Source organism: Thamnophis sirtalis, unplaced genomic scaffold, assembly GCF_051295495.1.
Source record: "Thamnophis sirtalis isolate CommonGarterSnake01/CBP01778 unplaced genomic scaffold, rThaSir2_p1.2 scaffold_14, whole genome shotgun sequence".
NCBI classification, from domain to species: Eukaryota; Metazoa; Chordata; class Lepidosauria; order Squamata; family Natricidae; genus Thamnophis; species Thamnophis sirtalis.
Window position 1 is genome coordinate 43,829,499 of NW_028261394.1, and position 12,456 is coordinate 43,841,954.

The following is a 12,456-nucleotide window of genomic DNA, read 5'->3' on the forward strand; positions in this document are numbered from 1 at the left end:
TATCTATCATCTATCTATCCATTATTTATCAATCTCTTTACCTCCCTACAACCATCCATCCATCCATCCATCCATCCATCCACCCATTATTTATCTCTTTACCTACCTACATCCATCTATCTGTCTATCTGTCTGTCTGTCTGTCTGTCTGTCTATCTATCTATCTATCTATCTATCTATCTATCTATCTATCTATCTATCTATCTATCTATCTATCTATCTATCTATCATCTATCTATCTATCATCTATCTAATCTTCTCTCTCCTCTTTCTCACTCATTTTCTGTCAGTCTATCAATCTGTTAAGGATCCTGATGGTGAAGATCTTCCAACTTATCTATTTTGTCTCACTTTTGATTAAAGTTGACATATTCAAGGGATGAGCTAGGCATGCACATAATTAGTTCATTATTTTGACTTGAGAAATGGCTTCTTTTCTGAAACAAAAGAGTGTTTCTTCCCAAATAAAGCTTGATTGTTTGAAGGGAAGCTCCCCCCGTTAAGTGCAGAGTGGAAAATTGCCTAGTTGAGACATAAAGATCATTCTTTGCATTGCTTCCCTATCTGCATTGTTTTATCCTTTTAGGGTTGTTACACCCGGAGACTGTGAATTCTGGCCCTATAGAAATGTGAAAAAAAATAAATATGTGAACAAGCAAAAGAAAAATGAATTAATAGGGTCAACTCAAACATTTGATTAATGAAGCAGCAGCTAGTCAAAGAGCAGCTGCTGGAGCAGGATTCTTAATCCCTGCCCTCTTGCCTCTTTTCAGGAGAAATGGGCACCTTATGGCTTCCCATGCAATCGCTAAATTAGATTAATATCCTCAGAAGTTAAAAACTTTTATTTCCTTGCCGATAATTTTTTCTTTAGCTTCCCGTCACTTTTGAGGCACAGTCAAAAAAATTAGGTAGAACCAGGGAGGGAGAAAAAAACAGGTTTAAGGAAGGCTTAGAGGTGCTGAGAACTTAGGGTCTGCACCAGTGGTGGGTTTCAAAAATTGTTCGAACCTACTCTGTGGGTGTGGCCTCCTTTGTGGGAGTGGCTTGCCACCCATGTGACCGGATATGAAGATGCCGACGACACTTGTCAGAACCACCTTAAATTACCTCACACACAGCACTGGCATGCATAAGAATAGGATGTCAACTTGTTTTTTAAAAGGCATCTTTGGTTTGCGTTAAAACATCTTCAACACACGCAATGTTCTGATTGCACCACAAACGCAGTAGTCATCCTTGCCTTCCACAGAGGCACTGAGTTTTATAAATATGAGCATGATAGTGTAGAATAATCATATCCAAGGACCAGTGGTGGGTTTCAAAAAATTTTGGAACCTCTTCTGTAGGTGTGGCCTGCTTTCCGGGTCCACTGGTAGAACCTCTTCTAACCGGTTCGGTAGATTTGACGAACCGGTTCTACCGAATAGGTGCGAACTGGTAGGAACCCACCTCTGGTCTGCACCATGTATGATTGCGGAGCTGTCTGCTATGGTTTCTATTCTTCTTGATGTGAATTTGTTAGGGAAATAGAGACCTTTCCCCATCCTATCAACGTTGGGAGTCTTAAGAATGGAGAGGTGATGAAGATGGCAGGTGTCGCCTAACCAAGGAAGGTATCCAGTCAATCTCTTCTCTGCCACAATATTTTTTTGGAAGGCTGCTTGTCTTAAGTTCCTTGGATGCTGACTTGGGGTCCCACTGAAATTAACAACTTGCCTCCAGAAATTGTGAATCCTACAGCAGTGGAAGTTCTATTTCAGTGTTTCTCAACCTTGGCCACTTGAAGATGTCTGGACTTCAACTCTCAGAATTCCCCAGCCAGCGAATGCTGGCTGGGGAATTCCGGGAGTTGAAGTCCGGACATCTTCAAGTGGCCAAGGTTGAGAAACACTGTTCTATGTTATTCTTTATTGTCTAGTCTAGTCTAGTCTAGATTCTATTCTATTCTTATTCTACTCTGTTCATTCTATTCTCCTTGTTGTTAGTTGCAAAGCCGTGTCCGACCCATCGCGACCCCATGGACAATGTTCCTCCAGGCCTTCTTGTCCTCTACCATCCTCTGGAGTCCATTCAAGCTCACACTGACTACTTTGGTGATTCCATCCAGCCACCTCATTCTCTGCCGTCCCCTTCTTCTTTTGCCCTTAATCTTCCCCAGCATTAAGGCTCTTCTCCAGTGAGTTCTTCCTTCTCATTAGGTGGCCAAAGTATTTGAGTTTCATCTTCAGGATCTGGCCTTCTAAATAGCAGTCAGGGGTGATCTCCTCTAGGGCTGACCGGTTTGATCGCCGTACAGTCCAAGGGACTCGCAGTTGTCTTCTCCAGCATCTTCTCCAGCACCATAGTTCAAAGGCCTCCATTCTTTGGTGCTCAGCTTTTCTTATGGTTCAGCCTTCCCAGCCATCAATTGCAACTGAGAAAACCATAGCCTTGACTATGCACACTTTTGTTGGCAGGGTGATGTCTCTGCTTTTTAGTATGCTGTCTAGATTTGCTGTTCTTGTTGTAGATTTTCTATTCTATTCTATTCCTATTCTGCTTTAAGCCTATTGATTTCGCTGGGAATAAAATGCAATCAACTCAAATCTGTAAGCCACCCTGTAATGCACGTTAATAGAAATTTCCTGCACACTCTGTGTTCTTTCTCCCAACATTATTTAAAAGCGCCACAGAAGTCACGTTTGGGGAACACCACGTAATATTTCTGGACGGATAGCAGCTTTAAAGCCTTGTGAATTTCATTTTGAGGGCAAGAGCCCCGAACGCTGCATCTATCTGCTGTTATTCTCCTCCCGATTAGGATTCTCCTCAGGTTCCCGATTTCGCTGTTTTTCCATTTTATCGTAAGCAGTTTAAAGATGGTTTGCCAGTGGTAATTTGCAATTTTTATCAAGACCTCTTCATTATAGCTTCTGACAGGACAGATGCTGTAATTAATCATGCAAGACAATTGGGGATAGTGGTCAAACTGTTTTCTTTGTATGGAGAGAAAAGAGAGGAGGGGGGGGGAGATGTAAAACAGCGAGTACAACAGGCCTCCTGATTTCCTTTCTCATAGGACAGACACTATGATTTTTAAGGTCAACCTAGATAAAACAATTTTTTTTTAAAAAAAATCAATGGATTCTGAACTAAATACCCAGAGGCAGATCTGTGCAAAAAAAAAATCTGTCACTCAGCATTATCCTAATTGCAATTTAGATACTGTTTTGTTGGTACATAAAGGGGTGGGGATGCATTTATTGAGCCAATGGGCAAAGATGGATGTGGAGTTTCCTCCATCAGATGCCACCTTTTCATGATTTGGGGGGAAATCATTTTGCAATGTTGTCTTCATGAGCCAACTCTTTGGTATTATCTATCTATCATTAAGTGTTGTAGTTATCCCTGTGTTTTATATCTTATGATTTATGATGTATTTTTTATGAGGACTATGATTGTGAGTTATCACTTATAGTTTTTATGTACGAGAGCTTGTGGACCGAAGACAAATTCCTCCTGTGTCCAATCACATTTGGCCAATAAAGAATTCTATTCTATTCCATTTCATTCCGTCCATGATGTTCTGTTCTGTTCTATACTATTCTTGTGGTTCGTTGCAAAGTCATGTTCAACCAATCACAACCCCATTAATGTTCCTCTAGGCCTTCCTGTCCTCTACCATCCTCTGGAGTCCATTCATGCTGACTGCTTCGGTGACTCCATCCAGCCACCTCCTTCTCTGCCGTCCCCTTCTTCTTTTGCCCTCCATCTTTCCTAGCATGAGGCTCTTCAAGGTTCAAGGTTCATTTTATTTATATGCCGCCCTATTCCCGGCGGGACTCAGGGCGGCGCACAAACCCAGGGGGAAGGGAAGGGAAACACAAGAACTACAACGAAAAAGTACAAGGGAATCTAAAACAACCAACAGCCACACGATTCGAGAGGGGAAGGGAACTCATTGACCCCAGGCCTGCCGACACAGCCAGGTTTTAATGGCTTTTCGGAAGGCCTGGAGAGAGGTGAGGGTCCGAATCTCTGCGGGGAGCTCATTCCAAAGGGTTGGAGCTGCCACAGAGAAGGCCCTCCCCCGGGTAGTAGCCAGATGACATTGGCCAGTAGACGGAACCCGGAGGCCTATATCTGTGTGATCTAATGGGTCTTTGGGAGGTAATTGGCAGCAGGCGGTCTCTCAAGTACCCAGGTCCAATACCATGAAGGGCTTTATAAGTGACGACTAGCACCTTGAAGCGTATCCAGAGACCAATTGGTAACCAGTGCAGCTCGCGGAGGATAGATGTAACGTGGGTGTTCCGAGGTGCACCCACAATCGCTCGCGCGGCTGCATTCTGGACGAGCTGAAGTCTCCGAATGCTCTTCAAGGGCTGCCCCATGTAGAGTGCATTGCAGTAGTCCAGTCTTGAGGTCACGAGGGCATGACCCCTCCCTCCAGGGAGTCCTTCCTTCTCATTAGGTGACCAAAGGATTTGAGTTTCCTCTTCAGGATCTGGCCTTCTAAAGAGGCCAAATGAAATTCTATTCTATTCTATTCCTATTCTAATATGTATTATTAGAATATGGCTGCGTATTCCATAGTGTCAACAACTGTTCTTATTTTGGGCTTAATTGTGGTTGTAAATCAAGGATTACGAGGTCGAAGGATTCTAACTTTCCATAGGCCATCATTGTCCCCAGATGGACCCATCAAATGTTCCATCCATATTCCATATTCATCACTGACTAATTACAATTTTGAAAAGCTGGTTGATGGTGGTAGTTTGGTGTTTTTTTTCCTGAAATGTGTTTATTCTATAGCAAGATAAAAGCATTTGTTTTAGATAAGCAAAATACAAACAACTTAATTGCTGGTATTGTAACTCATAAAAAAGTATAAAACAGCATAAAAACACAATAAGCAATGCCGCAATTAAATCATTCGTGTTACCACTGTTTACATTAAAGCCTCATTTATGAAAACTTTACAACACATGATCTGAAAACTTACAACCTTTTAAAGAAAATATTTACACTGATTATTCCGATGTGGCAACCCTCTTTAAATAATCTACCAATATTACATCATATTTTAAAAACTCAACATTTTTTTTCTTCTTACTTTTTTTTTTGTAATAACAGTTTATTTAAGTGCATTTCCTTTTTCTTAAAAAATACAGTGTATTAAATCTGAAAGTTCACCCAAACACAGAATAGAATATTCAGTTTCTTTTTTTAATGGGTGGTTATGAGCAGAACTGAATTAAGTGTGTGTTTTATTCCAAAGTATTGGAGAATTTGGAGGTGGGGGGGAAACAGGATTAAATGAGAAGATGGCTTTTGATGTTGATGAACTTCAGAAGACATGATTAAAAAAGGAATAAAAATGAGCTTTGGCAAAAGTCTTGTGATATTTCTTTTATATCATTATCCATGACAGAAAAACACCGTCACCTACTGATGTCATGGAAGCATGATTGTATGAAATCCAATCAACATTTTACAGGTAGTTACAACTGTGCTTTTAAGAGCTTCGTGGGTTCAAATTAAATCCAAAACTTAACCGGTCAGCCAATTTTGCAGGAAGGAACAGTTTTCATCGCAAAATTGTAAAAAAAAGGCCATTTTGCTTTTCTCCGTCTTCTTGCCCAGGCATTTAAAACTATTCAGTTCCACATATTGTCAGTAAAGCTTGGAATAAACGTTAAAAAAAAAAAAAAATGGGCCACATTTTTTTTTTAAAAAGTGGGGACGGGGGGAAGCACAGCTTATTTGCCTAAAAGAAAAACAAAAGAGAAAAGGAAGGGAAAGAGGGAAGGAAAGAAGGAATGGATGGGGAAAAGAAGAGAAGGGGAAAGGGGGAATGGAAGGAGGAAAAGAAGGGAAGGGATGGGAGAAGGGGAATAGAATAGAATAGAATAGAATTTTATTATTTGTATGCCGCCCTTCTCCAGGAGGACTCAGGGCGGCGAACAATTCAAGGGGGAAAAAAGGGGAACATAAAAAAATAAAATACAAATAATAACAGTAAACAACAGTCGCACAACCATACATGTCGAGAGGGGAGGGGAACTCCTCACCCCCAGGCCTGTCGGCAAAGCCAGGTTTTGACGGCTTTTCGGAAGGCCTGGAGAGAGGTGAGGGTCCGAATCCCCGCGGGGAGTTCATTCCAGAGGGCCGGAGCTGCCACAGAGAAGGCCCTCCCCACCGGGTAATAGCCAGGTGGCATTGGCTGGTAGATGGCACCCGGAGGAGGAAAGAGAAGGAGGAAAGGGGAATAAGAAGGAGGAAAAGAAAGAAGGGGAAGGAGGAATGGAAGGGGGGAAAGAAGACAAGGGAGGAGAGGAAGGCGGAATAGAAGGAGGGAAAGAAGGGAAGGGAAGGAGGAAAAGAAGGAAGAGGGAAGGGGAAGGAGGAATGGAAGGGGGGAAAGAAGAGAAGGGAGGAGAGGAAGGCGGAATAGAAGGAGGGAAAGAAGGGAAGGGAAGGAGGAAAAGAAGGAAGAGGGAGGGGGAAGGAGGAATGGAAGGGGGGAAAGAAGTGAAGGGAGGAGAGGAAAGCGGAATAGAAGGAGGGAAAGAAGGGAAGGAGGAAAAGAAGGAAGAGGGAAGGAGGAGTGGAAGGGGGGGAAGAAGGGAAGGGTGGAGGAGGAAGGGAAAAGGGACGGGAACCCTGGAAAACAAATATTTATAATTCAGCTAAAGGATTATACCCAGCTACACTGTAGTTCTTTTATTGCCTATCTAATAGACAGCTTAAAGTCTCTTTTATGTGTTATGCATTCCTGCATAAACTCTTCCCCAGCCCTGCGCCGTTTCTGCCCGATCCGCAGCGCTGCTCCCGCCAGGATGCAAAGCACAGGCCGACTTGGCGGCTCTTCAGAAAATACCCGCCTGCGATAAGAGCTGAGTCTGCGTCTGGCCTTGTATTTGGGACGGGTGCGGCTGGCTGGCGGGGGGCGGGCTGCCGATGGCCGCTATCGGCGAGGTCATCTGCGAGGAAGCCGGGGAAAGTTGCTGGGGGGAGGGCTGCGGCGGGTGCTGCTGCTGCTGCTGCTGCTGCTGCATCTGTTGCATCTGCATCTGTTGAAACTGCTGGAGCTGGAGGTGCTGCAGCTGCTGCTGCATGTGGTGCTGGAAATGCTGCTGCTGCATCTGCTGCTGGATCTGCTGGTGCAGCTGCTGCTGGTGCAGCTGCTGCTGCTGCATTTGCTGCTGCTGCAGCTGCAGCTGCTGGAGATGCTGCAGCTGGTGCTGGTGCTGCTGCTGGCTCTGCAAGGAAGGGCTGACTTGAGAGGGAGCCGAGGACGGCGTGGGGGCCATGCTGGTCGTCATGGAGCTGATCAGCGAGGGGGAAATGTTTGTGGGGCCGCCGGAGGAGACGGTGGGGTTCCCGGGCAGCCGCATGGTTAAAGGCTTGGGGGCAATGGCCCTAGGGAGGGACTGCTGGAGAGTCTGCGGGGAGGTGACGACGGTAGCGTGTTGCGAGAGAGGGCTGTTCAGAAGCAAGGAAGAAGACAAATTCGTGGAAGCCAGAGTCTGCTGGACGGACCGGATCGTCTGCGCCTCCGCTGACTCGGCAGCAGCCTATGAGCCAAAAAGAGAATAGAAATAGCGCTTAGGCTTATATACCGCTTCATAGTGCTTTACAGCCCTCTCTAAGCGGTTTACATCTTGGCCCCAACAATCTGGCTCCTCATTTGACCCACCTCGGAAGGATGGAAGGATGAGTCAACTTGGAGCCTGGTGAGATTCGAACTGCCAAATTGCAGGAAGATGGCAGTCAGCAGAAGTAGCCTGCAGTACCGCACTCTAACCACTGCACCACCACAGCTCCTTCTTTCCTCCTTCCTTCCTTCCTTCCTTCCTTCCTTCCTTTCTTCCTTCCTTCCTTCCTAATAGCGCTTAGACTTATATACCACTTCATAGTGCTTTACAGCCCTCTCTAAGCGGTTTACAAAGTCAACATCTTTGCCCCAACAATCTGTTCTTTTCCCTTCTTTTCCCACAGGTTTAATTCTGCATTTGCAGGTAATTTTAGGAGGAGGAGCAGCAACCCCATTTCACACCTCAAGCATTGAGTGTTACTTATTTTTAAAAGCCTTTAATAAGACAATTGGAAAATAAAAATAAATCTGCATTTAAAACGGCTCCTACATGTTGAATTTAAGTCGGCAGTAAGCTCACCTTTGACACCAAACTAGCTCTGTAGGCTGCAAGGGCTTTTAGGTATTCCTTCTTGGCAGCTTCTGTTTTCCTTTTATATACCTGTTAAAAATAGTACAATGTCAACACCATACCTTCAAGCCCAGAAGCTTCACAAAATACAGCAGTTCTTGCCTGAAGAGGAGCTGTTGGGGGAGGAAGAAGAAGGAGGACGGGGAGAGGGAGGAGGAAGGAGGAGGAGGAGGAGGAGAAAGAGGAGAAGAGGGAGAGAAATAGCAATAGCAATAGCAGTTAGACTTATATACCGCTTCATAGGGCTTTCAGCCCTCTCGAAGCGGTTGACAGAGTCAGCATATCTCCCCCACAGTCTGGGTCCTCATTTCACCCACCTCGGAAGGATGGAAGGCTGAGTCAACCTTGAGCCGGCGAGATTTGAACAGCTGACGTGCAGAACTGCAGTCAGCTGAAGTAGCCTGCAGTGCTGCATTTAACCACTGCGCCACCTTGGCTCTTAAAAGAAAGAAGGAGGTGGAGGAAGAGAGGAAGAAGGAGGAGGGAGGAGAAGAAGGAAAGGCAGGAGGAGGAAAAAGAGGAGAAGAGGGAGAGGAAGAAGGAGAAAAAGGAGAGGGAGAGGAAGAAGGAGGTGGAGGGGAGAAGGAAGAGGAGAAGAGGGAGAGGGAGGAGGAGGGGAGGGAGAAGGAGGAGAGGAGGCGGAAGAGGAGAAGAAGGAAAGGAAGGAGGAGGAAAAAGAGGAGAAGAGGAAGAGGAAGGAGGTGGAGGAAGAGAGGAATAAGGAGGAGGAGGGGAGGAGGAAGAGAAGAGGGAGAGGAAGCAGGAGGAGGAGAAAGAGAAGAAGAGGGAGAGGGAGGAGGAAGTGAGGAAGGAGGAGGAGGGGAGATGGAAGAGGAGAAGAGAGAGAGGAAGGAGGAAAAGGAGGAGGTGGTGGTGGTGGTGGTAGTAGTAGTAGTAGTAGTAGTACAATGGCTGACATTATCAACACTGTAACTCCTTTTTAAAAGTGGAAACAAAAGAAAAATAACCAGAGTCCTTTTGTGCGATAGAAGAGGGGGGGGGGAATAAAACCTTCTTAAGAAAGCCCGTATTTTGCACAAGTACGTGTGGCACGCGTTTCTATGTTTGCGGGCGTGCACGCAAGCAGACAACCACGAGAAACACAGTTATCGTCCCGCCATGGGTGAAAAAACGCTTCTAATCAAGGTTCATCCATCGGTTCATTGAAAACCCCACCACCGCTATTCCAGATCTTGACGCTTGAGTTTCTCAGCCGAGACTAAAGACAGCCTGGCCATGTGTCCCCCCCCCCCGCCAATCTGCGCTCGCTTCCTCATTAGCGAAGCCCCCACCCCCCCAAAAAAAACCCAGATCAGCCCTCCGCTGTTTTAATTAGATGGGATTGTAATCCTTGGCGCTCTTCCCTCCGCACTTCCCAGGCGTCTCCGCTCCGCTTACCTGCTTCTGCTCCTCTCCTAGGCTGTCCCACATCGAGGCCACGATCTTTGAAACCTCGCCAAAGGTAGCGTTGGGGTTCTGCCCCTTAATTGCGGCTTGCGTGTCCCTGAAGAACAGGGCATATGCGGACACCGGCTTCTGCGGCTCGTTAGGATCTTTCTTTTTCTTTTTCTTCGGCGTTTTGGGCTTCTTGCCAGGATCTGGGGCGGCTCGCTTTTCTCCGGCAACCTAGCAGAAACAAGGAGAGAGAAAAAAATCAGCCTCGTCTTTTTCAGATGGCCAGATGTGATTAAAACACAGCAGGCTTCCCATCGGAAGGGAAACAGATGTGTTGGAAAGGGAGAACAAGGACTCGGCTGTGACTCCGTCACTATAGGGCGGTGAGGGCTAACCTTTTTGTCCCCACGTGCCAAAATCGTGCACGCATGAAAGAGAGTGCATGCACTTGTGGCCACACCCATAATGTAATGCACCCCCTTTGCATGCATGTGTGACCGTGTTTCCCCCCGTGCATGCACGTATTCAAAAATTTTAGCAACCAGTTATCTGCCCATTTGCCGAGTGGGCATGGCCATGGTGGGCGTGGCCTATTCAGCTGCCTGCACCATCGGGGGGGGGGGATTTTTGCCCTCCCCTGGCTCTGGAGGGTTTCATCCAATAGACCGATTAGATCCCACAGATTAGGCCTCCTCCGAATTCCATCCGCCGGCCAATGCCGACTGGCGACTACCCGGAGGAGAGCCTTCTCTGTGGCTGCTCCGGCCCTCTGGAACGAGCTCCCCGTGGAGATTCGAACCCTCACCACCCTCCAGGCCTTCCGCAAAGCCCTTAAAACCTGGCTGTTCCGACAGGCCTGGGGCTAAAGAGCTTTTGCCCTCCCCCTCGAATGGTATGGTTGTTGTGTGCTTTTAAATTGTGTATTGTTCTGTTCGTCTTTTTTTTAATCCCTTATCTGTACCCCCTTCCCTGACTTGGATTATGAGCCGCCCTGAGTCCCCTTCGGGGAAAAGGGCGGCATATAAATGCAATAAATTCAATTCAATTCAATTCATTGAGGCTCCGGGAAGGAGAAAATGACCTCCTCTGGGCTCCGGAGGCCGACCCAAAAACCAGTTAGCTGTGACAGGCATGCGCGCATGCGTGGTGGAGCTCAGCTGGGTGATGGCTCGCGTGCCCACAGAGAGCACTCCATGTGCCACCTGTGCCATAAGTTCGCCATCACGGCTATAGGGAGTCCTCAACTTACGAACATGACCGGGGTCAGCATTTCTGTTGCTAAGCAAGGTGGGTGATTGGAGTCGTGCCTGATTTTATGATCTCTATTTATTTGTATCCCTTTATTATTTTTGCAAATATATCAAGGCAGCAGACTTAGCCAACAGACCTGCGGCCTCCTATTTTCCGATAACAGCAGCCCTGTGAGGTGAGTTGGACCGAGAGGGAGGGACTGGCCCAAAGTCACCCATCTGAATTCCATGGATAAGGTGAGACTAGAACTCCCAGAAGACTCCTGGTGATTGGCCCAAAGTCACTGTTCTGACCTAGGCCGACAAAACTGGTCCCGACAAAACTCCTTTTATTAAACAAATGTGAATTCCTCTCCTTCACATTCAGCAAAGGCCTGGCAAACAGTCTTTCAAAGGAATATTTATGACTACAGACCTTATCTAGCTTGGAAAGCTGCCATGTAAATATTGTCCGAATGAAGTGCTATGCAAGGAAAGACTGGGCACAGAGTCTCTGAGATTCACGGACAGATCTTCACACTCCTGAAACAAACTAACAAATGAATTGTTTCCTGCAAACTCCACTCCCCTTTCGCTCCTCTTTTATTTCCTCTGGGAGAGGTCATTCACGGTCCACCTGATTTCTCAGCTGTACTTTTCTTCTGGCAGCTCTGCGCATGTGCACACTGGGAACAGGCTCCAGCTGTTCCTCAGCTTCACTGCTGTCTAGCTCCAAAGGCAACTGAGAACTGCCAGACGGCCTTGGCCCCCTCTCTGCCTCCGACGCAGAGCCCTCCTCCGAGCGTTCCCCAGCCTCCAGGACTGCCCATGTTCCTCCCCAACCTCCTCACTGTCCGACTCTGCTGCCAGCTCTGCTGGCCACTGGCGGGCCACAACAGTCACCCTATGTTCTCCGTCCATCCAGCCATCCATCCATCCATCCTTCCTTCCTTCCTTCTTTCCATCCTTCCTTCCTTCCTTCCATCCATCCTTCCTTCCTTCCTTCTTTCCATCCTTCCTTCCTTCCTTCCATCCATCCATCCATCCATCCTTCCTTCTTTCCATCCTTCCTTCCTTCCTTCCATCCATCCATCCCTCCTTCCTTCTTTCCATCCTTCCTTCCTTCCATCCATCCATCCATCCATCCATCTATCTATCCTTCCTTCCTTCTTTCCATCCTTCCTTCCTTCCATCCTTCCTTCCTTCCTTCCTTCCTTAATTCCATCCATCCATCCATCCATTGACTCTGGAAAGCTTACCACGTTAAATTCTATGGATAGAACATCTTAAGCATTAAAACCTTCTTTTGGTGCCAGGTGGACTCCACTAACATTTGAGAAACAAGACCTTACTCGGCGTGAAAAGAAGAGGAAGCAACCCTCTTCGTACTTTCCCAGCCCTTTTCTTCGCGCTGCTGCTAACGTCTTTGTTAATCCTTCCAGGTCAAAGAGCAATGAGCAGAGTTATTTTTCAATCCTTTCTCAGTGCCAGCGAGTCTCTCCTTCTCTCCGCAGCTGTCCTGCGTAGCTCCTGGGCAGAATTCTCGTCCAAATTCTGCCACTTGATCAATCCACACCTTCCGCATGTGTGCAAACCTCCCAGTTTTCACCACGGATTCG

At 46.7% G+C, this 12,456-nt stretch overlaps 1 protein-coding gene across 1 annotated transcript in view; it reads right to left on the reverse strand.

Annotated features, from left to right (window-relative positions):
- Positions 1 to 6,618: 6,618 nt before the first annotated feature.
- The window catches only part of TOX3 (TOX high mobility group box family member 3), an 89,871-nt gene continuing 84,033 nt past the window's right edge, over positions 6,619 to 12,456 (reverse strand). Inside the window, exons 5-7 of the mRNA XM_087728898.1 lie at positions 9,612 to 9,839; positions 8,163 to 8,243; positions 6,619 to 7,562 (exon numbers count right to left, since the gene is read on the reverse strand). Of these exons, the coding sequence (XP_087585024.1) occupies positions 6,855 to 7,562; positions 8,163 to 8,243; positions 9,612 to 9,839 (1,017 nt within the window). The 3' untranslated portion in view covers positions 6,619 to 6,854. The remainder of the gene's footprint in view (positions 7,563 to 8,162; positions 8,244 to 9,611; positions 9,840 to 12,456) is intronic.